Source organism: Grammomys surdaster, unplaced genomic scaffold (assembly GCF_004785775.1).
Source record: "Grammomys surdaster isolate TR1022 unplaced genomic scaffold, NIH_TR_1.0 354, whole genome shotgun sequence".
Taxonomy (NCBI): domain Eukaryota; kingdom Metazoa; phylum Chordata; class Mammalia; order Rodentia; family Muridae; genus Grammomys; species Grammomys surdaster.
In genome coordinates this window covers 235,241-262,265 of record NW_021604773.1, presented here as the reverse complement: position 1 = coordinate 262,265, position 27,025 = coordinate 235,241, and the positions used below count along the sequence as shown (strand labels likewise).

Sequence of the window (27,025 nt, the reverse complement as noted above, 5' to 3'; positions counted from 1 at the left end):
AGCAATAGATGACTATATACCCTCAACCCGTAAGGCCAGACTCATGCATTTCCAATCATGAAGTTGGGTCATTCAGGGTAAAGTAGTGGAATGCTCACTGCATAGGAATTCTCAGGTCACTGGGAACACCTAACAAGCAAAGAGCATTTCCTCATTTACCAGCTACACACATTGGGAAAAAGTGTTCAAGTTGGAAGGAAGAGAGCCATTCTGGTTACTGGGCTGTCCTGTACCCCTCATTTCCCTCAAACAGGCTATCTCAACAGCTCCAAAATCAATTCCCTCCCTACCTTTAGGCTTTAGCTGAGATGTTGAGACCGTCTCTGTAGTGCTGGGATGGCCCTGGGACACAAGAGGCGAGGCATGGCTCTTGCAGGTTGGGGTTGGTATAGATGTCCCTGACTTTACATGGGCTGTAGCCAAGGCACCACTCTGCCTGCTGTTAGGGTCCTTCTTCATCTCAGGTTGAGCAGCTAGATGTACACATGCTTTTCTGGCTTCAGTCTAACCAATCCTTCCCATTATCATCGTCAGATTGTGCCTACTGTCACTACCTTTTCACCTGTGTGCTCATTCACAGCTGCTACAAGACCCCTCCTAAAATGAAGCTCTATGATGAAGGGGCTTTCACTGCTGTGTGTGTATATGCCCATCTACAGACTGAGAAGAGCTGGTGTGTGCTGCTAAACAGCACAGCTGACTGTGCCCACCTTCTCCCCTCTCTCTGCTCACCTCCTGGCCCCAGATATGGCCCTGAAGCTTCTGCAGAGCACACAGGCTTGGAAGTTGGAAGACAGCTCTTTAAGAACCCAATTTAATAAGATACAAGCAGACACGTACAAAATACACCTAACAATATACAGTCATTGCAAGACTAGGGATGGTGGGAATGCAGGGAGGCCCTGCCCCAAGGAGGGCCCAGCTCACTGTATCTCAGGTGTCCTTACTGATTCTCTCTAACCAATGTCAGCCCCATGCCTACAGCTCAGATCTAAATGCCACCTAGACCAAATCTTCTGCCTCCCAGGGTCCCCTGCTCCAAGTGACTGGGACTGCAAATAAGCAACTATTAACCAGGAGAGAATGGAGCCTCTGATTATCCACATGACTCCAGAGCTACCTTGAGAGCTTCTGCCTGTTCATGTCCAAATGCTAGCCAAAGATGCTAGCAAGGATAGAAGTGAGAGGACAGAGAGGATAAGAATGCCTCAAACACTTCTGAGGGGCCCAGGACACTGGTTCAGAGCTGGATCCCCTCTCCTTGCAGACGAGCTTCTAGCAAGAAGTCACCACTGCAGGGGGCCCATGTCGGCCCCCAGCTCTTCTTCTTCCTCCTCCTCTTCCTCCTTCAGTGGGTAGGGCTTCACAGGCCACTTCACCCTAACAGGTTCCACATGCTCCTGGAGGCGGTGGCGCTTCATGTGGGCATTCCGACTCTTGATCTTGTCGAACACCCTGAGGAGTCATAAAGATGTGGGTCAGAGATGGAGGAGTTAGGGAAGCAAGCCAGGCCAGAGACTGAAGGTCCAGAGGGAAGGCTGGTACCTCTCGCACTCTCTGCAAGGGAACACGCCCTGGCTCTCCACACTCCCTGGAGGCTCAGGGGTGCGCTTGGGGGCTGCACTTGGGCTGGAGTGAAGGATAGACTCCCTCCTGTAACTCTTGGTCTTTATCTTTAACTCAGGAGTTGGACGGTGGGTAGGTCTCTCTCGAGGGCTGCAAGTCACCTACAGAGAGGGTAAAGATGACTTAAGACACTAGTGTGGGACCATGTCTTCTACACAGAAACCTTCCCTTGAGAACCTCCACCACCCTCTGACTAGACCACAGAAGCACCCAGACCATGTCCTCATGCATCTTCTACCTTGTCTTCAGTCCTTTCTACCTCATCCAGCTCTCTTCTGCCCCTCTTCTCCAGCCCAGGAGCTCGGCCACAGTCAAACTTAACCATCTTTTTCCAGATGTAGTAGTACTCAACACACTGTGCTACACTTTTAGTCTGGATCTAGTGGGAAGGAAGATACAAAAGCAGGCTGTGGGCAGTACCTTACATGTGAACTCCACCCTGGAAATCCCTTCCCCAACATCTCTGCCCATGGCTGGGCAAAGGCAGGGATCTTGGTCTTTCCAGGAGGTGAAGGGTCCAAAGTGAAGCCACACAGTAGCCATCAGCACTAAGTCCAGCATGCTTCTTCCCTGTAGGAAGACACACAAAGACCCACGAGTAAGGAGGCTCACTGTGACATTATAGCAGGCAACAGCCATACTTGGTGAGATTAGGATTAACACAGAATGCCTTTCCTCTGTGGTGAGCTTTCAGCCACCACAACTAAGCATAGCCTAGGAAGTCCTCCAGGGACAGTGGCCCCAAGGATAGTTATTAGTGCACATAGCACTTAGGCCCAGTCACTTATTCTTGCAAAAGTATGACTCCTGCGCTGAATGTCATACCGCCTGTCTCTGGAGGCAAAGGCCGCATGAGAGTTATAGGACAGGCTGGGTACATAGTGAATCCAGACCAGTCAGGGATATAGAGCAACCATGTCTCAACAAACATGACTTCTGGTGGATGCCTTTAATCCCAACACATTGGGAGACAGAGGGCAGTGAATCTCTGTGAATTCAAGGCCTGTCTGATCTACAAAGTGAGTTCCAGGACAGCCAAGGCTATACAGAGAAACTGTCTTGAAAAACAAAACAAAACACACCAATCAATCAATTAAACAAGCCAATGACTTCTGGAGCCAGGTGTAGTGAGTGATATGGGACTATAATCCTAGATCTCAGGAGGTTGAGGCAGGAGGACTGAGAGTCTGAGGCCAGTCTGGGCTACACATTGATACCTTACATCAAGAAAGAAAGAACTCTGGATGATGGTGGAGGGAACAAAAATGGAGAGCTGGAGGTGAGACCTAGTGGTAGAGAGATTGCTTACTATGAAAGAGGATGTGGGTTCCATTCCCAGCACCAAGAAGAGGAGGGAGAGGATGGGAGGTAGGATGGAAGGAAAGTTCAGCTGTCCGGGACACTTTCCTAGGAAATTAACTGGCCAAGTGAGCTCCTCACTCCAGAATACACTTTCTCCACATGAACCTGGAACTGCTTGTGTGCTGTCACAAACTAGAAGTCAAGCAGCATGTATACTCTGCTTAGGAAACAGCCCCAAGTTAAAAGGAAATGGAAGATGGCTTCTGCTTCTGAGAAAGATAGAGCAACAGGAACAAATTCACCTTCCAGCCAAAAATGATGAAAGAAGCAGTGCTGGGAAGGGTAGTAAGCTCTGAGAGCAGACTTTGTACATGCTGTTCATAGCCACTGTATTTTATAATTGCCCAGACTGGACACCCTCAAATGCCTATCAACTAAGAAATGATTAAATACAGCTCTAGTGCATCCATGCAGCACAGTATTATTTAGCAGCAGAAAGGATGAACCATTAATAAATGCAACACAAATGAACTTCAAAGTAAGTATACTGAGTACAAGCAGCTAGATGAAGTGTGGAACACAAGCTGTTTGACTGCCCTAGCGATACAAAACTCCAGAAAGTACAAACTTTCTTACAGGGCTGGCCAGGGACATGGAGGGAGGCACAGTGGCATGTGTGATAGGCTACCAGAGAAGAAAGAAGTTCTGGGCATCACAGAGAAGTTGCTGTCTTGCCTGTGGTGACAATCCTACAGATTCATACATATGTAAAATATTCATCCATGTACCTTGCTTATGTGTAGTTATATGTATGTCATTTAAAAAAAAAAACAGAGAAGAGAACTGGGTGGTAGTAGCACACCCCTTTAATTCCAGCAGAGGCAGGTGGATCTTTGTGAGTTTGAAGCTAACCTGGTCTACATAGTGGGACAGCCAGAACAACATAGAGAGACCATCTCAAAAAACAAACAAACAAACAAAAAGAACCCCACCAAAAACAAACAACAAAAATAGAAGAGAGTATTAGGTTTTATGTTCGTGTACATTTCAGCACATGCACAGGAGTAAATCAGGACATAGAAAGGCAGCAAGTGCTGAGCTGCAGTGAGCAGCACTTACTTAGGAGAAGCAGGGCAGCAGCAGGGTAGCCTTCTAAGGTAATAAGCCGCTTACAAGGTACTGAATGTGCTGCAGGCAGGTAGGGACAGTTGTGCGAGGTGGGGTTTGCTGCCCCAGCCTTCTGTCATCTTACCGTCTTGTGTATCAGGTAAAAGTCCTTCTTGTGAGCACAGAATGCTTTCTTGAAGAGCCTCTTCTCCATGGGGGTCCAGATGTCTGAACCTGCCGGGGAGTACAGCCAGGGAAGGGTAGGTTTTTCTCAAGGGACCACAGTCTGACTGACATTATGAACACTGATGATGTACTAATTTCAGACAGTCTTCCCTAATGCTACAAAGCTGGGGACTCATTGTCCTCATGTTATGTGAGCAACAGATGTGGCTGTGGTCTTAGTAGCCTAACAAAAGCAGGTGGTCTCAAGCTGCCTGACTTGGATGTGCTAGGTTTAAGTCCATATCCCTTGCCATCGTTAGGAACACTGATCTTGTTGAAGAATGATAGAACAGGACTGGTGGGGTTTAGTGAATGAACTTAAGACAGTGCTTGCTGAGTCCCCCTGGAAAGAACAGGCCCCTTCAGGAAGACAAACAAAAGCCCTGGAAGGAAGGCCAAGAAGAAGAGGCAGAAGTGAAATTTGCCATCAGCTGTGTCAGAGATCAGTCAGGTCCCAGTATCAAGCAGCCCTTTCTCCAGTCACCTGTGTAGCGATAGTCAGCCAGCGGGTGAGTCCGGGGCTTCTGGGGTCCTCTGAGTAACAGAGTCTCCAGGGCAACCTGGAAGGACAGGAGGTATGGGCCACTCACAAGGCCTGGGAATTAGGGGTTGTCTCCATTCTTCTTTCTTCTTCTTCTTTTTTTTTTTTTGGTTTTTCAAGACAGGGTTTCTCTGTCTAGTTCTGGCTGTCCTGGAACTCACTCTGTAGACCAGGCTGGCCTCGAACTCAGAAATCCGCCTGTCTCTGCCTCCCAAGTGCCTGTCTCCATTCTTCTTTCTTTCATTGAAAAACAGATGTCTATAAAGTCAATGTTGAAGGTGACCCACAGGTGCTTGGTCCTTATGCTGGTGGACAACCTGTTGGCCCATGATGACCTCACTAAGCACCTCTTTGAATGTCATCTTTGCTTTCAAAATATGACTTTTTTCATGAAGAACACAGTGTGTGGGTTTGTGAGGCACATTCCCCTACCCACCAGAGGCTGCTGCCTAGAAGAGTGCTGTCTCAGCCAACACTCCACTTTTTTCCCTCTTCTGCACTCCATGCTGGGCTACTGTTTCCTTTTAGCAGAGCTGGGGATGGAGCCTGGGCCTCACATATGAACTACACCACTGGCCTTTGACTTTTTGAGACAATCTCATACTGTAACCCAGGCTGGTCTTAAACTTATTCCAAGTGCTGGAAGCACAGGTGTGAGCAACCACATCCCTCAGCAATATACTTTTAAAGCTTTTGACTTTCTTAAATTATAAGCCCTGTGAGGTATGGGCTACTCTAATCCTAGTGGGAACAAGATCTGTTTTAGGATCTGGTACAAAATGAAAATAAGGATTTCTACTGAGTGGTGGTGGTGTATGCCTTTAATCCTAGCATTTGGGAAATAGGGGTAGGAGGATCTCTGAGTTCAAAGCCAAAATGGTATACAGAGCAAGTTCCAGGACAGCTAGGGATACTCAAAGAAATACTTTATCTGAAAACAAAAAAAAACAAAACAAACAAACAAACAAACAAACAAAAATCTACCCAAGATTTTTACTCAGAAAGTCTAAAGCCTACCTAGATAAAGACAATGAAGTATTAAGACAAGGACAGAGCCCTACATGATTGAGATCCAGTGGGTGCTCAGTATACACATGCCAGAGACTGCCCTCAGCTTGGCAGAAAGCATGGTCTAGGATTGAATGAGTCTCAGGTCTCAAACACTGGTCCTCCCCCACTGCCCCAGAACCCCTTCTCCTGGAGTAGTGGTTCTCAGGTTCTCAACTTTCCTAGTGTTGCAACCCTTTAATATAGTTCCTCATGTTGTGGTGACCCCCAACCATAAAACTATTTTCATTGTTATTTTGTAACTGTAGTTTTGCTGTTGTTATGAATCATAATATATTTATTTTTAAATGGCCTTTGGGTGACTTCAAAAGGGTCATGACCCACATGTTGAGAACTGCAGTCCTAGAGGATCAATAATTGACAGACAAACCCTGTAACTGACCAGCCTGTACTCCCCACTCTGATATTCTAGCCTCAAAGCACTGTAGACTTGGACCTTCACCTTCCCTCAGCTGGGCCCTCCAAGTCGCAGAAAGCCCAGCCTCAGGTGTGCAGGGTGCCCCAGGTCTCACCTGAACACTGCCCTGGGCATCATGTAGGCAGTGCAGGGCAAGCTCCAGGTTGGTGCCCCCTCCTGGCATCACGCTGGAACATGCTACATTGCACAGCTCCATAACTAAGGTCCCAGCAAAGCCGAAGAGCATTAGGAAGAAGAAATGAAGTCAGGCATGTGAGGGAGGTAGCCTTCCCCATGGCACAGGGGCTTCTGGTCAATTCCCCTTTCCTTACATTCCCAAGGTGTGGGCAGGGTGAGTAGGGGAAACAAAGAGGAACCATAGGAACCCTGGCCTGGCACCTGCACTGGCAAGTGAGAGGTAGGAGAGGGCAGCACAAGGAGGGAGACATGTTGGGCCAAGGGTACATTTCCTGGAGTTGGATGGGAACGAAGGAGCCTTGGGATCTGACTCAAAGCCTCAGCCACCTCTGTCCTGGGTCTCTGGGTTGGTCATCACATCTCCCCATGGCTTCCAGACCAGAGAAGCTACATTCTCATCCACTCTGGCCAGCGGCTTCTCCTGGAGTTCTGGGATCTCTGCCTGAAATCTGCTTCCTACGTTGATATGTCTGAAACAAGGCCACACACAAACATTGAGATGCAAAGCTGCCTAAGCCAGGAAACAGCAGAGATGTACCATGCATTCTGTTCACAGCCACAGCCTGCTCATGGCAGTTCGCTGCCATTTCTCAGACATGGTGGCTGCTTATTACGTTCATCACCCAACAGACACGGGCATTTCAGAACACTCTATGTGCTGACACTAACCACCTGTGTCCAGCCACAACCCACAGACGCCCTTGCCTCATGCACTACGCTGTCATCATCTCTGTCTAGAAACCCAGCTCCAGAGCAGAGACTCTGTCCCACCCCATGCTCATCTATGTTACAGAAGTAACACAGCAAAAACTTTTCACCTACTATTGGAGAAACCCACAGCTTCTGTATGGAATATCTGCATCTGATCTGTCCTTCCCTTGGAAGACAGGCCTGGGAAAGGGGGCTCTGGAAGGCCATGCTGGTGAAAGCACCCTCGATAGAAGGTCTTGGGCACTAAGGGTTCCAACTCACGGTTCGATGCTGATTTTAGTGTCATCCTTCACCACACAGATGCCAAAGGAGCCGTCCACTTGGTCTAGAAAACACACAGGGAAGGGCCTCAACAGAACTGACCTAACAAAATCCTCTCGGCCTTCTACCTGCCTTTGTGGACATGGTAGACAAACAAACTGTAAGGTCCAGAAGGAAAGAAAGACCTCTGAAAAAAGCAGATGAAGAAACTGAGTAATTTAAAATAAAACAAACAAACAAACAAACACAAAGCACCAGAGATGGGCAGATCTCTGTGAGTTCAAGGCCAGACTAGTCTACACAGTAAGGTCCAAGACTTCCAGGGCTACATAGAAAAACTCTGTCTCAAAAAATCAACCAACTGTTAAGGCTGGTGAGATGGCTCAGCTGGTGAAGATGCCACTAAGTCTGAAGAACTTAGATTAATCCTTGGGGCCCACGTGGTGAAAACAGGGAACTGACTGCTACATACACTCCGTCATCTCACGGGTGACCACACACAAGACAGACAGATGGACAGATAAACATAAATAAATACTAGATGGTTAAAAACTAATTTTAAAAATCCCACACAGTTAACAGGCTACTGAGATTGTCAGGGCATAAAGACACTTGCCCGCCGGGCGGTAGTGGCGCACACCTTTAATCCCAGCACTTGGGAGGCAGAGGCAGGCGGATTTCTGAGTTCAAGGCCAGCCTGGTCTACAGAGTGAGTTCCAGGACAGCCCGGGCTACACAGAGAAACCCTGTCTTGAAAAACCAAAAAAAAAAAAAAAAAGACACTTGCCCTAGACCATTTGATTCAATTACCAGGACCCATTAAGTGGAAGAAGAGATCTGACTGACTCATGAGATGCATTTTGAACTCCACACATGGTGTCCATGCTCATATGATTAAGCACATATAATCAATCAATAAATATAAGCTTTAAAAATTAAAAAACAATAGAAATGACTTTCTCTTGATAAGAATCACAGTCTGAGTCCTGAGCAAGCAAGTTTGACTTTCTTCCCTACAAGCTCCTGGCTTGGGTAATTGATGCTTTCTCCCAAGGACTTCACTCAAAGATGGGGCTACCCCACAACATACAACTCACAGGCTTAAGGAAATTGCAGAAAGGCATGTGAACTGATCCAGTGGGTAAAGGTGGTTACTGCCAACCCTGATGACCTGAGTTTGATCCCTAGTCCCCACATAGTGGAAGGAGAGAACTGACTCCAAGATGCTTTTTGACCTCCACGTGTGCCCACGTGCACAAATAGATATAATTTTTAAAAAAAGAAAGCAAAATTTAAAAAGTGTACAATTAACAATTCTTGGAAGGTAGCACGATGAATTTTCATCAAGGAATAACTTTAAGAGGTGGACATCTGGTGACAAAAAGTACAATGGCAGGCTGGGGAGATGGCTCAGCAGCTGAAAGCACAGACTGTTCTTCCAGAGGTTCTGAGTTCAATTCCCAACAACCACATGGTGGCTCACAACCATCTGTAATGGGATCCGATGCCCTCTTCTGGTGTGTCTGACACATCAGTGTACTCATATACATACAATAAATAAAATCTTTAAATAAATTATTTAAAAAGTTAAAATGGCCCAAGTTAAACTCATCAGGTTTGTCTGAGTTGGTAGAAGGAAAATGATCAGCAAACCTGGAACAGAGTGAGTTAAGAATCTGCAAAGGGAAAAGAATGCAGAAGGATGGCCATCACTGAAGGCTGAAACCACATGCAGTGGATGTCCCAGACAGAGAACAGAAGAGAATGGAAAGATATTTGAAGAGAGAATGATAGGAGAGGCCCCAGACTTGGTGAGAAACAATATATACATCCAATAAGCACTGTGATTCTAAACTGGACAAACACAGAGGCAAAAGTGCAAAGTCAAAGATTAAAATCTCAAAAGCAAAATGAGAAAAAAAAGCAAAACTAAACCCACCTGACCCTATGCAGAATTCCAGTAAGATAGTTGACTTCTAATAGATTGGTGGTCAGACGATAGGGGCACAGCACTATGCTGAAAGTAAATGTCAAGTCTTATACCAGAAAGTTAACCTTAAAAAGCAAAGTGAAAAAGATCACAAGATTTAAAGAAGACTGGGGAAAATCTGTTGCTACCAATTTTGGCTTATGAGAAATATTACAGGGGGATAATCTTCACCCTTGGGAGGAAGATACCAAGACGTCCCACAGCACAGATGGAATTTGAACATGGCTGGGAGTAAAAGAAGCCAAGCATAAGGAACCACATATTGTGACTCCATGTGTTTGAAACCTTTCAAGCAGTCAAGCCTACAGAGACAAAAGTTGGATGAGCTCAGCCCAAACCTGAGCAAGAGAATGGGAAAGGAATAGTGGCAGAGAGCAGAGTTCCTTTCTTGGGTGAAAATGTCTGAAAAGCCATTATGGGATGATGATAGATGGTCCTGTATCATTACTAAGAACCACTGAACCATTATGCAGTTTAAAATAAGTTGTGGGGCTGGAGAGATGGCTCACATTGCTTTTGCAGAAGACTCAAGTTCAGTTCCCAGAACCTACATGAGGTAGCTCACAACTACCTATTACTTCAGCTCCAGGAGATCTAATGTCCCTAAACTAAACTACACAGGTACCTGCACTCTCATGTGCATACAATACCCACAAACAGATAGATAGATAGATAGATAGATAGATAGATAGATAGATAGATAGATACACATACACATACACACACACACACACACACACACACACAATTCTAAAAAATTAAGCTAGGATGGTAGTACACACTTTTAATCTCATAACTCAGGGGACAGAGGCAGGCAAATCTCTGTGTAAGGCCTCCCTGCTCTACATAGTGTGGTCCAGGCTAGCCAGGACTACACAGTGAGACCCTGTCTCAAAACAAACAAGGATTAATTGTAGAGTATGTGAATTGTATGCCATTAAAGCTATTGTTACCTTCATTAATCTTTAAAAAGTGGTTGTAAAGAGGCAGTGGTGTGGCTCCACCCTCCAAAGTGCTGGCAGTAGTAATTGTTCAGGAAATCACAAAAGATAGTCTAATTTATTGTGATTTATTTTCTCTTCCTAATTAATTTAAATATCAGCTGCATAAAGCAATGTATATCATGGGCCTGAAACATCTAGAAATGTAATATATGTTACAGTGACAGTACAAAGGACCAAAGCTGTCTTCTCTGGAGATGGCACAGTCATTTTGGAACTCCTCAGCTAAACCCCCAGAATGCCAATAGAAAAACAAGGGAAAACTAACTAAACAAAATCCTGTGTGTCAGAGTGCATATTTACAGACCCACTGCTGGAGAGGTAGAACAGAACCCCCAGGCTCACTTGACACCAGCCCACTTTGTTCCATGAGCTCCAGACCAGTGAAAGAGCCTGTCTCAAAAGAAAGAGGCATTGACAGGTTTATCTTCTAGTCTCCACACACGTGGTGGTTTGAATATGCGTGGCCCAGAAAGTGACACTCTTTGGAGATGTGGCCTTGCTGGAGGAAATATATCACTGTGGGCATGGGCTTTAAGACCCTCATCCTAGCTGCCTGGAAGTAAGTCTTCTCCTGGAGGCCTTCAGATGAAGATGTAGAATTCTCAGCATCTCCTGCACCATGCCTGCCTGGATGCTGCCATGCCATGCTCTCACTTGATGATAATGGACTGAGCCATTGAACCTGTAAGCCAGTCCCAATTAAATGCTATCCTTCTAAGAGTTGCTTTGGTCATGGTGTCTGTTCACAGCAGTAAAACCTTACGACAACACACATGTGTACCTGTATATACATGAACACACACAGAGCCTGCATGCACACACACAAAGAAGAATAGCACCCAATGGTAATGGCCCTATAAGAATTACAGAAAAGCATAAAATGGTAATGAAGGGTACAGTAAACTCAGCAGTGCTTGATTTCTTCTATTGCTTTGACTTCATATGACCAAATCTATAAAATTATACATAAAGTTGAAAAGACAACAGTTCAGAATGGAGTCTGCTGACACATCTGCTAGGAAACAGATGGGACAGAGGCCCATGAGATGGAGAATGCAGTGTCTTTGCTCTTCACCATTGCTACATGAACACAGATCTGAATGGATTCTGCTAAGGAAAGATGTCTATTGCACAGCAAATGGTGGCATGTGCCTGCCTTTCCACCACTTGGGAGACACAGGTAGGAGAATGGGGAGTCCCAGGCCAGCCTGGGCTGTATAGAGTTCCTATCTCAAAAAACAGCAACAAGCAAAGATATGTAAGACACACACTGGGAAAAATGATTGAGACAAAAATGCAACATGTCCTAAATAAATGGGAAGATGGTCCAGCCCATCACAAATAGAAGGTCTAAATTATTTAGGATAGTAATACTTTCCAACTTATCTACATATTAAACAGGGAACTATCAGAATCACCATTGATTCCAAAATTCTACAGTAATCCAATGGACCCACGACAGCTAACACAATCCTGGAAGACAGAACAACATAAGAGAATTCAAATACACCTATTTGAAAGCTTACACAATCCTACAGTAGTCAAAGCACTATGGTACCAGCATAAGAAGAAGCATGCAGATCATAGAGAAGAACTAGTCTCAGGAGCAGACACACGCACTGACGATTAATGGAGGTGTGTGCTTGTGTGTGCAAGTGCACATTTATGCAGAAAAGCATGCAAGTGTGTGAGGGGGGCACGGGTAAATGTCATATGTTATTCCCTCACCGTGTTTTCTGAGACAAGATCACTCTCTGGCCTACAGCTCACTACACAAGCTGGACTGGCTGCCAGGAAAGCCCCAGCCTCCCTAGTGTGGACAGCACATGCGCATGCCACTACATTAGGCTTTTTTTTTTTTTAAATAGGCTCTGGGGACTGAACTCAGGTCTTCACGCCTTGGTAAACTGATTTTAATAAAAACAATCTGCTAAAACCAACTTGATGGGAATGATATTTTCAGCAAATGATCCTGGAGTGAATGGAATCCATGCAAAATAAATGAACTTTGATCCTTACCTCATACAATATCCGAAAGCTAGTTGGAAATTGATTAAAGATGTAAATTTAAGAGTCAAAATTATAGCTGGGCAGTGGTGGCAGATGTCTTTAGTTCCTACCCTTGGGAGGCAGAGGCAGGTGAATTTCTATGAGTTCGAGGCCAGCCTGGTCTACAGAGTGAGTTCCAGGACAGCCAACGCTAGATAAAGAGATTCTGTCTTGAAAAACCAAGCCAAGCCAAACCAAACCAAACCAAACAAACAAAACTATAAAACTCTCTCTCTCAAAAAAAAGATAGTACTGTGCATCTAGCTACTCACGAGGCTGAGGCAGGAGGGGTGTGAACTCAAGGCTTGCTTGGCCTACAGAGTAAAATGGCTCTTCATTACTCTGTGCCAGTCAACTGGTCACATGTAAAACCTAGTGCACAAATGACACTAGGAGAATAAACAGATCTCCTTAATTTATAATGAAGGACACACCAACAGCCAATGAACACCCAGCAAGATTCTTGGCACCAATAGCCATTAGGATAACACAAATCCACACAAAACAATAGGCACCTTTCATCTGACAGGATGGCTAGAAAGAATCGCAGTCTATAAGTGCAGGTAAGGGGCAGAGGTATCAGGACTCTCCTGATTGTTGGCAGGAATCCAAAATGGGACAAACACTCTAGCACATAGTTTGGCAGTTTCTTAGATAGTGAAACAGATTTCCATGTGACCCAGTATTTCTTTCTAGGTATGTACACAAAAGGAACTGGTACACAGACCCGCACAGGAAGTTAGACACAAGTGTTCTTACAGTATTATTTACAATAGCTAAAAGGAAAACAATACACATACTTATCAACTGATGATTAAAAAGAGTAGTCTGGCCATTGGGTAGACTATTACTCACTAACACACACTACCACCTAGTGAACCCTGAAAGCATCAAATTAAGTAAAATGGGTGATACATTAAAAGCTACACACTGTATGATGTCACTTATATGAAATACCCAGCATAGGCAAGGCTATAGTGACAGGAAGTAGATGAGTGGCTCCCTGAGGCCAGGAGATACATAGGACTTCGAGAATGAAAGCAAGAAGGGTGGTGTTGCCGTTGGTGGAGTACAGGGTTCTGGAATGGCAAAAACCCTCTATAGATAGTGTGCAGGGAAGCTCAGAGACCAGAGGGCAGCCTCAAAGCACAAGCTTTAAATGGCTGAGCTACATGGTAGGCAACCATGGTGTGTGTCTCTGTCTCCATAGAGTGGTTATAAAAATGAACAGAAGAGGTATTAGGCTGAATGGCCTCTATGTGTTCTCTCTGGCTGTTAACAAAAAAACTAACTAACTAACTAAATAACTAAATAACTAACTAAACATCTAGAAGAATCATCTTGGTATGTTTCTGAGTAGCAATGAGTCCCCCAGAATAGGCACATACAAGGCTGGAAATAATGGCTGGATCATATACTGCAAGGCAGAGAGATTGTTGGCCATAAGAGAAGCACCTTAGCCTGGAACAGAGTAGCTTTCTGGCCTCACTCACCAAGTACAGGGCTGATGAGGTGGGGCCCAGCCCTGGATGTGGAGCAGAGGGTATTGAAGTACAGCCCAGAGCCCTCACGAATCGGGCTAAGCATAGGCGGTGGTGTGTAGGGAGAGCACTGAAACAAGCCCTTCAGGAGGTGGTCCACCAGGAACACAGGAGAGCGCAGGCAGCTCTGGTGGCATCCTCCTGGGCCTGGCTCCCCAAGGACAGAGGGTGCAGGAGGGGCAAATAGGGCCTTGGGCTGGGGCCGTTTCTTCCGTTTTCTGTACTGACTGCTCTCCTTGCTGTCTCTCTCTTCCCCATCTTTTTCTTGTCCCTGAAAAAGAGAGAACAGAACCACAGGTGTCACCAGAGACAACCTGTTGCATCAACTCAGTCTTCAGCTTGTCTTCAGATGGGAAAATGGGGCTTTTCATGGGGACAGAGGGAAGGAGGATATGTATGTCTGCCATGGCCATACCCAGGGTTTAAGCACAGGAGGCTGAGTAGGACCTTCTGTTCATAGTCCAGCCCACATGAGCCAGAGCTGACTGACATACTCAATATGGTGACATCCTGAGGCTCAGAGCCTCCTCATACAGTCATATAGGGATACATGGGGGCAGTTCAATGGCTCCAGTGACAAGCATTCCAAGAGTGAGGGTCAGATACAGGGTGTATGCCTTTGATCTCAGCACATAGGAGGCAGAAGCAAATCTCTGTGAGTTCAAGGCTAGCCTGACTTATATATAGCAAGTTCCAGGTAAGGCAGGACTATAATAGAGACCCTGTCTCACAAAATAAATAAGCAAACAAAACTCCCAGATAACAATAAAAATATGTATAAAAAGGGCCGGGCGGTGGTGGCGCACGCCTTTAATCCCAGCACTCGGGAGGCAGAGGCAGGCGGATTTCTGAGTTCGAGGCCAGCCTGGTCTACAGAGTGAGTTCCAGGACAGCCCGGGCTATACAGAGAAACCCTGTCTCGAAAAACCAAAAAAAAAAAAAAAAAATATATATATATATATATATATATATATGTATAAAAAGGAAAAAAAGAATGAGAGCCAGAGACAAGAGTATTATGGCAACAAAAATGTGTTCTTCCAGATATGTTCTCTGTGTATTTTATGAGCCAACACTGGCCTTGCACTGACACAGAAACTTCAGGCCAGGGTCCAGTAGTACAGAGATGAGACTCGGGGAGATCCACCACTGCAATCATAATGATCTCTCATATCTTCTACTGTTCCTTCCTCCCTGACAGCCTTCCTTTTCTTCCAGGCCTTAGCTCTGACATACCTTCCTGCCTGGCCCCTCAGCCTTCCTTAGTTCCTTCTTCTCCTGCATCCCAGCTCTGCAAATTTTGGGTCATTGCTGACTAGGGTCAGGACCTGGGCTGTCAATATCATTGCTGTCATCAGCACTCACATCATTAGGCCTGTCATGGGCTCAGCCAGTGCTGACTGTGGATACAAACCAAGGCTTCTAGAGTAGGGACTTACGTGTGCTTTGGTTTGGGGTTTTCCTAGGACTTCCACAGCAAGTGGGAAACAGCAGATGAAGAAGCACCCATCCTGGCTGAGTCTTCCAGCTATAGCTATGCTTTCCAAGGACATTTTGGCTCTTGGGGGACCCCTGTTCCCAGCAGGCCTCAGTGCAAAACTTTGCCAAACACCTGAGCATAGAGCATTAGTAGCTCTAAGACACAGAGCAGCCAGGAAGAAGTGACTCCTGGTGACATAGAAAGTCTACAAGGCTGGTTCAAGAGCCGGAGAGGCTGCTGCAGGCCTGCACAGATGGTCCTGGCCCTCATGTCACCCCATCATCCTTGCCAGGATGCTGCCTTTAACCTGACATGGATGACACTGTCTCTTCATTCATCCCCAAAGCCTGTCTAACCCCAGACTACAGAAACCACTGTTTTCCCCTTCACCTGTTGCTCCTGCTTCCCTCGAGGTGATGGCCACTGGTCACTATGGAAACACATGTGGCTGCTCAGCCCTTTCTCGGTGTAAAACATCTGGCTGCAATTCTTGCACACAAAAGTGCTCTTTGACTCCATCCAGTCTGTGGGACCCCCATTTGGCTGATGGCTGTAGAGAGAAAAGGCAGAGAGAGAATGGGAGAATGAGGCTCTATCCCTGACTACTGCTTTGTTGTTGCTGTCTTTGCTTTTGGTTTGGTTTGGGTTTTTGTTGTTGTTTTTGTTTGTTTGTTGCATGCAACCCCAATCCACTGAAAACTTGTACTAAACAATGAAAATGGAAGACCATTTTCAACTTTCCAAGGGTTGAAACATCTTCTGCAGGTCTGGAGGCATCTGGCTCCCTCACTCAAGACAGTACAGAGAAGCCAGAGGACTTTCCAGGGGAGTGCCTTGGTGGGGCATGAGAGCTTTTGAACTTACCATCCGCCTGCCAAGCTCTCTTCCTTCACTGGATGGGGGAGTCTGTAGATGTTTCCACCCTGGAGATGAGAAGATATCTGAGCCAGCAGAGCCCAGACAAGGGAATAAGGAAGACAGCATTGGGGAAGTCTGCTTGATGGTGCTCTGCGCAATGGTGTCTCAGAACTGACACCAAAGCAAAGCAGAAAACCTAACAGACACAGTGGACTCATTAAAACTGAAAGCCTCAATCCCACAAATATTCACACATAAGATGAAAAGGCAGCCCACACAAGGGAAGAGAAAGTCACATGTTTGGTGTACATACAGAATATCTCTATTTCCATCCATCCATCCATCCATCCATCTATCTATCTATCTATCTATCTATCTATCTATCTATCTATCTATCTATCTATCTATTCTATCTATATCTTTGCAAGTCAGAAAGACAGCAGTTCACAAGTGATCTATAAGCACATGGGAGGATTCTAACATCAGCAATGCCAGGGGCATGAGAGCGGCAGCACCAGCAGACACCACTGCATAGCTTAGTGTGACTGTGACAGCAAAGAGGATGGAGAAACCAGGGCACCTGTATACAGCAGAGACACTGGGAAATTACTGCTTTCTAGAAAGTAGTCTGGCTACTCCTTAAACATGGGGCAAGAGACTCTGTAGGATCTGGTGGTTCCAGCCCTTGGTCTAGCCAAGAGAAACAAGAACACATGCACCCACAAAAAAGCTGTACACAGCCTTCCCAATAGGTCACACACATGAGCCATAGTGGAAATAGTTCACTCATGAATGGCAAAATAAAATCTGGCCTGTCTATCCACTGGCTATTGCTCAGCCAGGAAAAGGAATGGAATAGAGTAGGTAGTAAGATGGCGGGGGGTGGGGGTTGGGAGGAGAGGCACTTGCTGCCAATCTGGTGCAATCTTGTCTGATAATCTGGTGGAAGGAGAAAACCAGCTCCCACAAGCTGTCCTCTGAGTTCCACATGACCTCTGTGGCAAGCTCATGATAATACTAACACCTACCCCCAACAAAAAATGTGCCAAATGGCACAGGTCTTTAATCTTACCACTCAGGGGAGGCAGAGACAGGCTGATTTCAACTGATCTCTGTGAGTTCAAGGCCAACCTGGACTACATAGCAAGTCCCAGGCCAGTTAAAGTTACACACCCAGACACTAAATAAATATAAAAATTGTTTTTAATTTCTAAAAAAAATGAAGCACTTACAGATGCTGGCATATGAATGGACCTTAATCATGTGATACAAACAGGTAATGCCCGACACAAACCACCACACAACATCTGACTCTACTGACATGAAATGTCCAGAGCAGTTAAGCCATGGAGACAGAGGATTTGTGGGTACCCAGGGCTGGAAAGATAATGGTAGAGAGACCAAAAGACCAGGGTGATTACTAAGGGGTGCAGGGTATCTTCTGGGAGTGATAAAGTGTTCTGGTCAACAGTAATAGCTGTGTAAACTTGTGACTATACCAGTATCTGCCAAAGCACCAACTTTGTAAGGGTTCATTATACATCATTTGGCTAACGAAGATGTAAATGTTTACAAAGTGGTAGCTGTGAGATGGAGGGAATGATGCTGGTTTCACTAAGAGGAGTGGCTAAGTGCCCAGAGCAGATGGTCACTGCATGATGCACAAAGGCCTTGGGTTCTGCCATGTGTGGGGAATGTCCAGCTATCGCACATAGCTAACGGTGCGATGGTAACGTAGTTAACACAGTTAAGGGAGGAGGCCCACACCTTGATCTCCCTCAAGAGTTGAAGGAGGGAAAGCTAGATGGAAGTAGGAGGCAAAGGAAAGCAGGGAAAATAGTTTAGTGAACAGCAGCAGTCAGCGCCTCTTATAAAGTCACATCTCAAGACCTACTGCACTGGAGAAGTACCTGGACAGTTAACCAATGCTAGCATCTAAGGAAACAGACATAGCCCTGCCACAGCCCAGACATAACAGAGGGCTACAAATACCTGGATTCTGTTGAAGATGGTCAGCTTGGACTTCATGTCTCGGGGTGGGTCTGGAACAGGCCCAGCCGACGAGAAGGAGGCCATGGCCACCTGGCTTGGAGAGGCTGCACAGCACACATCCATCTTTACTTTCTCCTTCCGGAAACCTGAGAACCTCTGGGCCCTGGGGTGCCCTGAGAAGAGCCTGTAGCCTCCACCTCGGGGGCAGGCTGGGCCCTTCTCACCTCTCATGACCCCTGAAGCCAGGCCATTCTCTCCTTGCCCCTGTTTCCCAACCAGCTGGGTTCCAGCTGGCTCATCTCCACCTAACTGGGACTGCCTTGAGCCTGCACTGGGGATAATGTCCCCTAGGTCCAAGGTCCCTTTGGCCAACGAAGAGCTGTCTGGATTCCGGGAGGGGTGCAGAGCTGGCCCTGTGAGGGAGGGTGGTGCAGAGGCCACTTTGGGGCCTCCTTTTGTGTCTCGCCTAGGCCCACCAGGGGATGTTTCTCTGGACACTGCAGGCATGGTTTTCCTCCTGCGGACTGGGGATCCCTCTGGCTCTGAGTGTCCTGGGCCTATCTGGAAAGAGTCTACAGTGGGTACTGGTGGCAGAGTTTGTGGTGGCCATGGCCCCTGTAATGGCTTCAGAGTGGACTGCTTGCCCTCAGGCCCTGGTCTCTGGGCTGAGGCTGTAGCCACCTGGGTATGGGAGAAGATCCGCTGGGACTTAGCAATCATCTGGAGCACCTGCATCTGCTCATGGCTTACCAGAGACTCCTGTGACTTCATGAACAGCTGCCGGAAGAGGGGCGTGGCATCTGAGGGGAGCCCACCTGGGTTCTGTGCATCTTGGAGCCCAAGTTCAGTGGGGCTCTGCCATGGGAATGACTCACAGTCTGGTTTGCACTTTTTGGGAGCCCAGGATTCATCTTCCCCAGCTCCCTGCCGGACTTCACTGGAGGCCTCACCAGGGGCCTTTAGGAGTGCAGGAGGAAATGGCAGCAGGTCCTCCTGGCTGGTGCCCAGGCTGGGTGAAGGCTCCACTGAGGTAGGGGTGCTGCTGGGCCCAGAGCCTCCCTCAGAGCCCTCCCGGGATGCCACTGCAGGGGTCTTGTGGACCATAAACACATTGCTTCCTTTGTTCTTGGGACAGCCAGGCAGGTTCCGGAGCCACTGGAAGTTGTGACTGGAAGGCTGGGATCCTGAGGGGACAGAGTGACCTCTAAAGAGAGGCAGGCAGGCAGGCAGAGAGCTGGCCTCTGGCCAGCCCTCTAGGGAGGATGGCCGTTGAAGCCTTGGAGACTCTGACTCCAACTCTGACTCTGGTGGATCTGGGTCACCGTTCTCAGTTGCTCTTGACTGGACACCTGTGAACACTTCAGTGGCAGCTTCCTTCCGTGGAGGATGAGTTTCCTCAGAAATCTCAGAGCCTAGGGTTCCTGGGGCCACTGGGGTGCTGGCCGGTGTACATGATGATGACCCCAGTGTGGTGGGGCAGGCACAAGCTGAGCTTCTTGCTTCGGTATCAGAAGGCCCCACTGCTGGGCCAGGAGAAGGAATCTTCTGGTGGACGATGCTGCTCACAATACAGCGAAGGAGGTCTCTGTTGGGCAAGACAGAGCCAGGGGACCTAGCTTCTGAGGGGCCCAGGGACCTCAGGCCACTGGGTGGAGGCTGGTTGGGAACATCATGGTTGTGGGTCGGGTCTCCATAGGCCTCCTCTTCTGGTGGAGCCTCCTTCAGGATGCATACTCCATGCTGGACTTCATAGTGGCGGCGCAGCGAGCGGTAGTCACAGTAGCTCTTGCTGCAACCCTGCTCAATGCACACAAAGGGCTTGGTCTTCTGGTGGGTGAGCATGTGTCCAGTCCTGTAATGAGACATGGAAGGGAGGTCACCAGGAAGGCCCCACACCGCAATGTAGGAAGTGCTTAGGCTTCCTACTTTGTCTAGCCAACTGGGAGGGACTCACTTCTCTGCCCTCATCACTAACAAACACTGAAATCCCATGGAAGCCAGATCAGGCTTCCCAGAGTGTATTCACAAGAGACAACAGTTCTCTAGAGGTAAGCTCTGGGACCCTGGGCACAACAAGGATGTATTAAAGTATGCATGCACGCACATGAATACACACCACTTTACTTTGGTGGTTCACAAAAGCATTGGGTGTAGGGGGGTCATTTTTAACTTCTGCTGTCATATAGCTCCACCAGCATCCCTGAGAAGCAGAGCTCTGTATTGTACATTTGAGGAGATGCCAATCTGGGACTACCACAGTACTGTCTATGGTGGCAGATTCTTGGAACAGCTCCCCCCCTTCAGCCAACAAACTAACTAACAGAGAGTTAATAAAACCTTCCTTGAGCCAAAAGACAGTGTGTCAATAACCTGCAGAAGTGTAAGTGCATGTAAATATATGCTGTGCCTACTCCTGCTTATGTGGACAATAACAGAGTGAACAATGAGCCCTTACCCTTGGGGTCCTAACAGCTGCACTTTGGACAATCCCAGTGCATATGGCTGGGAGGTTTTAATGACTACTGTCTTTCTTTTTTTTTCTTTTGTTTTTTCTTTCTTTCTTTCTTTTTTTTTTTTTTTTAAAGTTTTTCGAGACAGGGTTTCTCCGTGTAGTTCTGGCTGTCCTGGAACTCACTCTGTAGATCAGTCTGGCCTCGAACTCAGAAATCCGTCTGCCTCTGCCTCCCAAGTGCTGGGATTAAAGGCGTGCACCACCACTGCCTGGCAACTACTGTCTTTCTATAGAGAATGTCCATGCTCTTATGAGGGAAGGACTCAAAAGAGCTATTTTGCACTAGTCCTTTGCCTAAGATGAGGCTGGGCCAGAGGGTGAAGAGAGAGGTAGACTTATCAAAACCTCTCCTCCCACCCAACCCTCTAGCTAGGCATTGTCCTCTCCCACTCTTGAGCCTCACAGCAACAGAGACATTAATAACAAGGGAACTTTGTTCTAAATTTTTATACAGCTTCTTTGCAGGAGGAGGGGTGTTGTAGACCTGTTATCCTTAGACATCCCCTAGGGACTTAGGGCATCTCTTTACCAAGTTAGCCAACTTCATTCATACTGTTTTTTTTTCTTATGTAATCCAGGTGGGCTTCAAACTTGTAATGTATGCAGTTGAGGCTGGTCTTAGACTCTTGCTCCTCCTGCCTCTACCTCCCCAGTGTGCCATCATGCCTGGTAAGTCATCACTTTTATAAACCACAAGGGTCATGTCTGCAAATAGAGGCTGGGATTTCCTCACTGGTGTAAATTTGGAGGCTCAGTAAAGAGACAGACAGTAGCAGTGTGAAGAGAACAGAGTTCACACCAGAGGACAGGGGACACACATCTGAGGAGCACAGAAGTGGGAACTCAACAGAGGACCAGATGGGTGGATGAGAGGGTAGGAGAAGGACAGGTGCATGCCCCCTGCCCATCTCCTGGCAAGATTCTTGACGTACAGGTGGTCCTGACGCTTGAAGGCCTTGCTGCAGACTTTGCACACGTGTTTCCTCTCCTGGCTGTGCGTCAGGTAATGCTTGCTCAGGGAACTGGCGCTGCTGAACACTTTCCCACACAGGCTGCAGTCCAGGAGTGGATTCTGAGGGGAACTGTGCTGCCGCTTGCCTTTCCTTGTACTCCCAGTGGCCCTGCCTCCTTCATCAGCCTCTTTAGGCACCTTGAGTGCGCCCAGCCCCAGGTCTAAACAAAGGGAGAAAGCACAGGTTATGTCGAGATAGAATAGGGGAGTGCTAAAGCAATATAGACCCTCAGCAGAACCAGTCCAAGTTGTCTGAGACTCTTCCACCTCAGGGGCTCTGCACAGCCAGAAGACAAGGCTTAGCTAGAAGGGAACTGAGGTCTAGAGCAGGCCTTATCTATAGGACTGCACCGGGTCTTGGTCTAAGATGTGGAGGTATGGAGATGGCATCAGGATGAGCTTCTAGGGCAGCAGTATGATAAGACAAGCAGGGGTGGAAGCCAACCTACCCACACAATGTCTAACTGGAGCTGCATCACCTAAATCAAATGCACTTGCCATCTTGCTCTGCCCTTGGGTTTTCACCTTTTTATAAAAATGTCTACCTGCTGCTGCCTAGACGGTCACCTGGGTTTTCTAGAAAACAGTGTCATGAAGCTGAAAAATTGTGAGCAGAATGTTGTGAACCAATCCAAAAGGAAATTCAGTATGTAAAAAGCTGTTCTCTCCAGGAGTTGGAGAGACAGAGCACTGGCTGCTCTTGCAAAGAACCAGAGTCCAGTTCCCAACACCCATGTCAGACAGTTCACAACTGCCCATTAATCCAGCTCCAGGGGATCCAATGCCTGCTCTGTCCTCCACAGACACCTACATAGATGTAGAATACACACCCACAGGCATTCACACATACACAAAAATAAAATATTTTTAAAGCTGTTCTTAGAAACTCTTCAACAATCCAACAAGACTGTGGTATAACAACACATTAGAACATCTATGCCAATAGCAATCAGTCCACTCTCACATAAGAATCCTAACACACCAAGCTTTTAACAGCAAGCACAATCCTATCAATTATGTGTGTGAGTGCACTGTTGGATATTGGAACTCAGAGCCTTTAACGTGTACTAACTGTAAAAACAACAACAACATATATCTGAGCAACTTCACCCATGACTAAAGATTTATGAGGTAGACCAATTGGTTCAGACCTGTAGTTCCAGCTAAGGCAGGAGAACTGCTCAGTTCAAGCCAGTCTGGGACACACAGTGGGCAGTCCCCACAAAACAAAACAAAACAAAAAAAGTATGTGTGTACTACATAGCTTAGAGGTGTTTTTTTTTGCTTTGTACTATATTTTCTATAATAAATACGTTTTCCTTTTTTCCACAGAGACAGGGTTTCTCTGTGTAGCCCTAGCTATCCTGGGATTGACTCCTGGAATTATACCAGGCTGAGTATGAATTCATAGATCCACCTGCATCTGCCTCCTGAGCGCTGAGACCAAAGGTGTGCACCAACATCTCCCAGCACATTTTACTTTTCTAATTAAAATAATTAATATAGTCAGGAGTGGTGGCTCATACTAGTGGCCATCAGCACTTGGGAAACTGAGACAGGAGAATTACTCAGAGTCTCAGGACTGCCTGGACAACACAGTAAGTATCTCAAATAAACAGATAAAAGTAAATAAAAATTGGGGATATAGTACATGCCTTATCCTAAGTATTTGGGAGGCTGAGGCAGGAAAATCACTTGAGTCCAGGCATTCAGGACCAGCTTAGCTTCATCACTACTATAGTAAAACTCCCATCTCAAAAAAAAAAAAAAAAAAAGAAAAGAAAAGAAAAGAAAAAAGAAAAAAAAGAAAGAAAGAAAAAAGAAATGACATATGCATATTTACTTATATGGGCCTTAATTTAAGTTTTAAAAGCATAGAGTTGAAATTTAATGCTTGGTCCAGGGGCAATTTAACAGTTGAATATACAGAAAGGCTAAACTAAGCAGAATCCTAAGAATAACTGATGACAATTAAGGTTCCTGTGTCCAGGAAAATGCACACATCACCACAAGCATATTTCAGTATCACCATGGCCCAAGGTGAGTGCCATACCACAGCCCTGAGTTTGGCTAGTGCCACAGTCAGTCTTCCCATGTGAACTCTTCTAAGTTCCTAAGACTTGCTGCTGTGCCATCATTCCAACACTAACACAGGCCTGTGACTGCTTGGTAATCTTTGGAGTGGGGCCTGCAGAACTCTTTCATAGTAGCAAGTTCTTGGAGTACTTCCTCAGACACAATCCCAACAGATTACTGAGTTTCAAGGCATTTAGATGTGGACTTCCCTACGAACAGTGGGATTATAAACTCCCTGGAGCTCTACCCCAGTCAACCCACTGAAGCAACTTGCTAGGAACCAATAAAGAGGGTCAGAACCAAACCAAACCAAAAATAAACAAAAGAATTCTCTTCCACAGGAGGCCAACAGCAAACCAAAATGTGACTTACCCAAGCTGCTCAATTATTTCACCAATTCTCTCTTGTTCTTCCATGGTTGAAGAGAAAACTTTGGAACTGAATCAAGGCCCTATTTAAGATGAAGTATTACTGACAGTATTGGTTGTAAAAAAACAACTAGCTGGGCATGGCACAATCTATAGTCCTGGTTCCTGGACAGACTGAGGCAAAGGGTCTGCTGGAGCCTCAGTGTTCTGGAAAGATGGCAAGACCTCTCTCTTTTAAAAAGACAAAGCAGGAACTAATCAAGCACCTAATATCTGTCTGGTGCATTATGGTCTATGGGAGGCTTTAGCAGTCTTCTCTTTTTTCACTACTCACCAATGTTGTTCTGGAGCAAGGGGCATGAGAGGATTGGGGTCCCCTTATTTTACTGGTGAGTATATGAGGCCTGGAAAAGCTAGACGAGTACAGAATAGAATGGACAGGATCCCCACTTATTCTGGAAGAATGCCCTTGAGATATGGCAGTGATAAAGAAGTCCCCTACAGGCCTGATGGTCTACCTTCACACAGATAAAAGATCAGGATCTTAGTCTGTGAGCTCAGTGATAAAAGCACATGCTATGGAAGCCTGAGGACCTGTATTTAACCCCCAGAACCCACAAGTTGGGAACAATTCCAAAGTAGGCCAAAAGCCTCCTGAAAAGAAGAGATCTTTGTTTAGTTTTTCTTTTCCTTCCTTCCCTTTAGTTTAGCATGTTTGTTTTGGGAGACAGGGTCTTAATATGTAGCTCTAGCTGGCCTCAATTTGTAGTGTTCCTCCTGTGTTTGCCTTCTACATGCTGAGATTATGAGCAGGCATGACCATGACCAGCTAAGGAGACCTTCCTAGCCAATCCCAGAAGATTCCGTTTCTGGCTACCTGCAGGAACTGTAGGTGCTCAGCCATGAGCAGCCTCACCTTGTAAGGAGGTCTGTGATTCCGAGTCTGCATACTCTTCCAGCAGCTTCACAGAGTCACTGTCCTTCCCTGAATATAGGGACAGGCTGTCCAGATTGTCCTCCAGCACTTCACTGGGCATATCTGATGTGGAGAGACTGGGGTCAAGGTCCAAACCGCTTAAGCCAGCATAGAGCAGGTCCCGTGTGCTGGGGCCCAGGTCCCGGTTGAGTGTGTCACTGCAGTTGAGCCCTTGACTCTCAGAGAAGGGTGGGAGATGCCCTTCTGACGGAAGTGCTCCCTCTTCCCCAAGACTGTATGGCTCCATGACTTTCCACTGACAGGTCCTGGCTAGAGCCCGTCTCCAGACAAGCAAAACCGTGTCCAGATTCAGGAAGGGGAGAGCCCTTGCTGGCAGCTAGCTTCTGAAAATAAACAAGGAGGTATTAGAATTAAGAGGTGGTAGGTGTAGTAGGCAGAATGTGGACTTGAAAATGGAGTTGCCTAAATGGATCTGCTCTTAGCCATTTAACCTTGCTGCATGACCTAGGGCAAGTTCCATGAGCCCTAGTTCTTCATCTGTCAACTAGACAGAAGAATAACACATGGTGGACTGCAGAGTCCTCTGCCTCCAGCTACAAACACTAGAAAGATCAGATAGACTTTAATGTGTGTCCAGGCAGAAAAGATAAGCAAGGAAAACCCCCAGGCCAGCAACAAGAAAACTCAAAGCCAGAGTTTGTGCAGGCACAATTCAGTCCATTAGGGCATTCAGGTCCAAGTTTAAGCCTGGGGATGCTTTTCCACTTGTCCCATGTGGCCAGGAGACACATGAAATACCACTGCCCAAATGGAGGCTCACTGTGTCTGTAAAACAGCCTGGACTGCCAAAGTCTCATACCACCATGCCCCCCAAAAAAGTAAGTACAATGGGATTTAATATAGAGTAAATGTTGAAGTCAGGTTGGAGGTGTAGCTCAGTTAGTAGAATGCTTACCTAGCATATTCAAAGTTCTAGGCTCTACCCAGCATCACACTTGGAATATGGAGGCAAGATGTCCTTGACTACATAGATAGTTTGAGGCCAGCCTGTGTTTCATGAGATGCTGTCTCAATAATCCTCCCACCCTGATCCCCCCAAAAAGGAATAAAAGAGAAGTATTACTAACCACCTTCTAAATAAAAAAGATTACAAAGAAGTACTATGAAGAACTGTGTTTAGACAGTGCACTCACACAGTAGATAAGCCAAAATACACACCCAATTATGTTAGTCATTGAACTCAGATACAACAAAAATCAACGAGCAAATTTCTAGAAATAGACAAATTATCAAAACTCACTTAGAAGAATATATGAATGATCCTATAACAAATAAAAAAGATTAGGGGATATGCATCAGTGCCCACCTATGCACCTAGCATGCCAGAAGCTGAGTGCGAAAAGCCATTGAATCCAGAAGTTCAAGACTGGCCTAGGAAACACAAGTAGGAGAAGAAAAGAGAGTAGGGAGGATGGAAGATAAGGATGGAGAGAGGAGAAGGATGGGGAGGGGAAGGAAGGTAAGAAGAGGAGAGTTATCGAAATGAAAGGGGAAGAAAGGGAAAGAAAAATACTAAATTCAAATTGAATTAAAATAATTCCCACCTATCTTACCACAGAAACACAAACACAAAACAAAACAAAAAAAAAACTGCATCATGTGGTGATGGAACACGCCTTTAATCACAGCACTTGGGAGGCAGAAGCAGATCTATGTGAGTTAAGGCCAGCCTGGTCTAAAAATGAATTCCAGGACAGTCAGGACTACACA

General features: G+C 46.4%; 1 protein-coding gene across 2 annotated transcripts; it reads right to left on the bottom strand.

The window, feature by feature from the left end:
* Positions 1–798: 798 nt before the first annotated feature.
* Positions 799–25,631, bottom strand: Znf541 (zinc finger protein 541). Of its 2 annotated transcripts, none has more exons than XM_028779522.1 (14): positions 25,235–25,631; positions 21,795–22,035; positions 18,351–20,202; positions 16,365–16,423; positions 15,891–16,050; positions 13,973–14,291; positions 7,437–7,500; positions 6,792–6,934; positions 6,382–6,485; positions 4,745–4,820; positions 4,181–4,269; positions 1,865–2,005; positions 1,546–1,727; positions 799–1,455 (listed from the first exon to the last, which is right to left on the bottom strand). In XM_028779522.1, the coding sequence occupies exons 1-14, from the start codon at positions 25,539–25,541 to the stop codon at positions 1,287–1,289; spliced, it is 3,906 nt and encodes a 1,301-aa protein (XP_028635355.1). In that variant the 5' UTR covers positions 25,542–25,631; the 3' UTR covers positions 799–1,286. The 2 variants fall into 2 exon arrangements, with proteins under 2 accessions (XP_028635355.1, XP_028635354.1); XM_028779521.1 differs by lacking the exon at positions 1,865–2,005 and adding an exon at positions 2,047–2,196 and having other exon boundaries at positions 25,235–25,541.
* Between the last annotated feature and the right edge of the window lie 1,394 nt (positions 25,632–27,025).

Coding starts and splice junctions, on each gene's coding strand:
- Znf541 (XM_028779521.1), bottom strand. CDS start 25,541: ATGGAGCCATACAGTCTTGGGGAAGAGGGAGCACTTCCGTCAGAAGGG. Junction 16,051..16,364: donor GAGAGCTTGGCAGGCGGATG/GTAAGTTCAAAA, acceptor TTCTCTCTACAG/CCATCAGCCAAATGGGGGTC. Junction 6,935..7,436: donor ACTAAAATCAGCATCGAACC/GTGAGTTGGAAC, acceptor GCCTTGTTTCAG/ACATATCAACGTAGGAAGCA.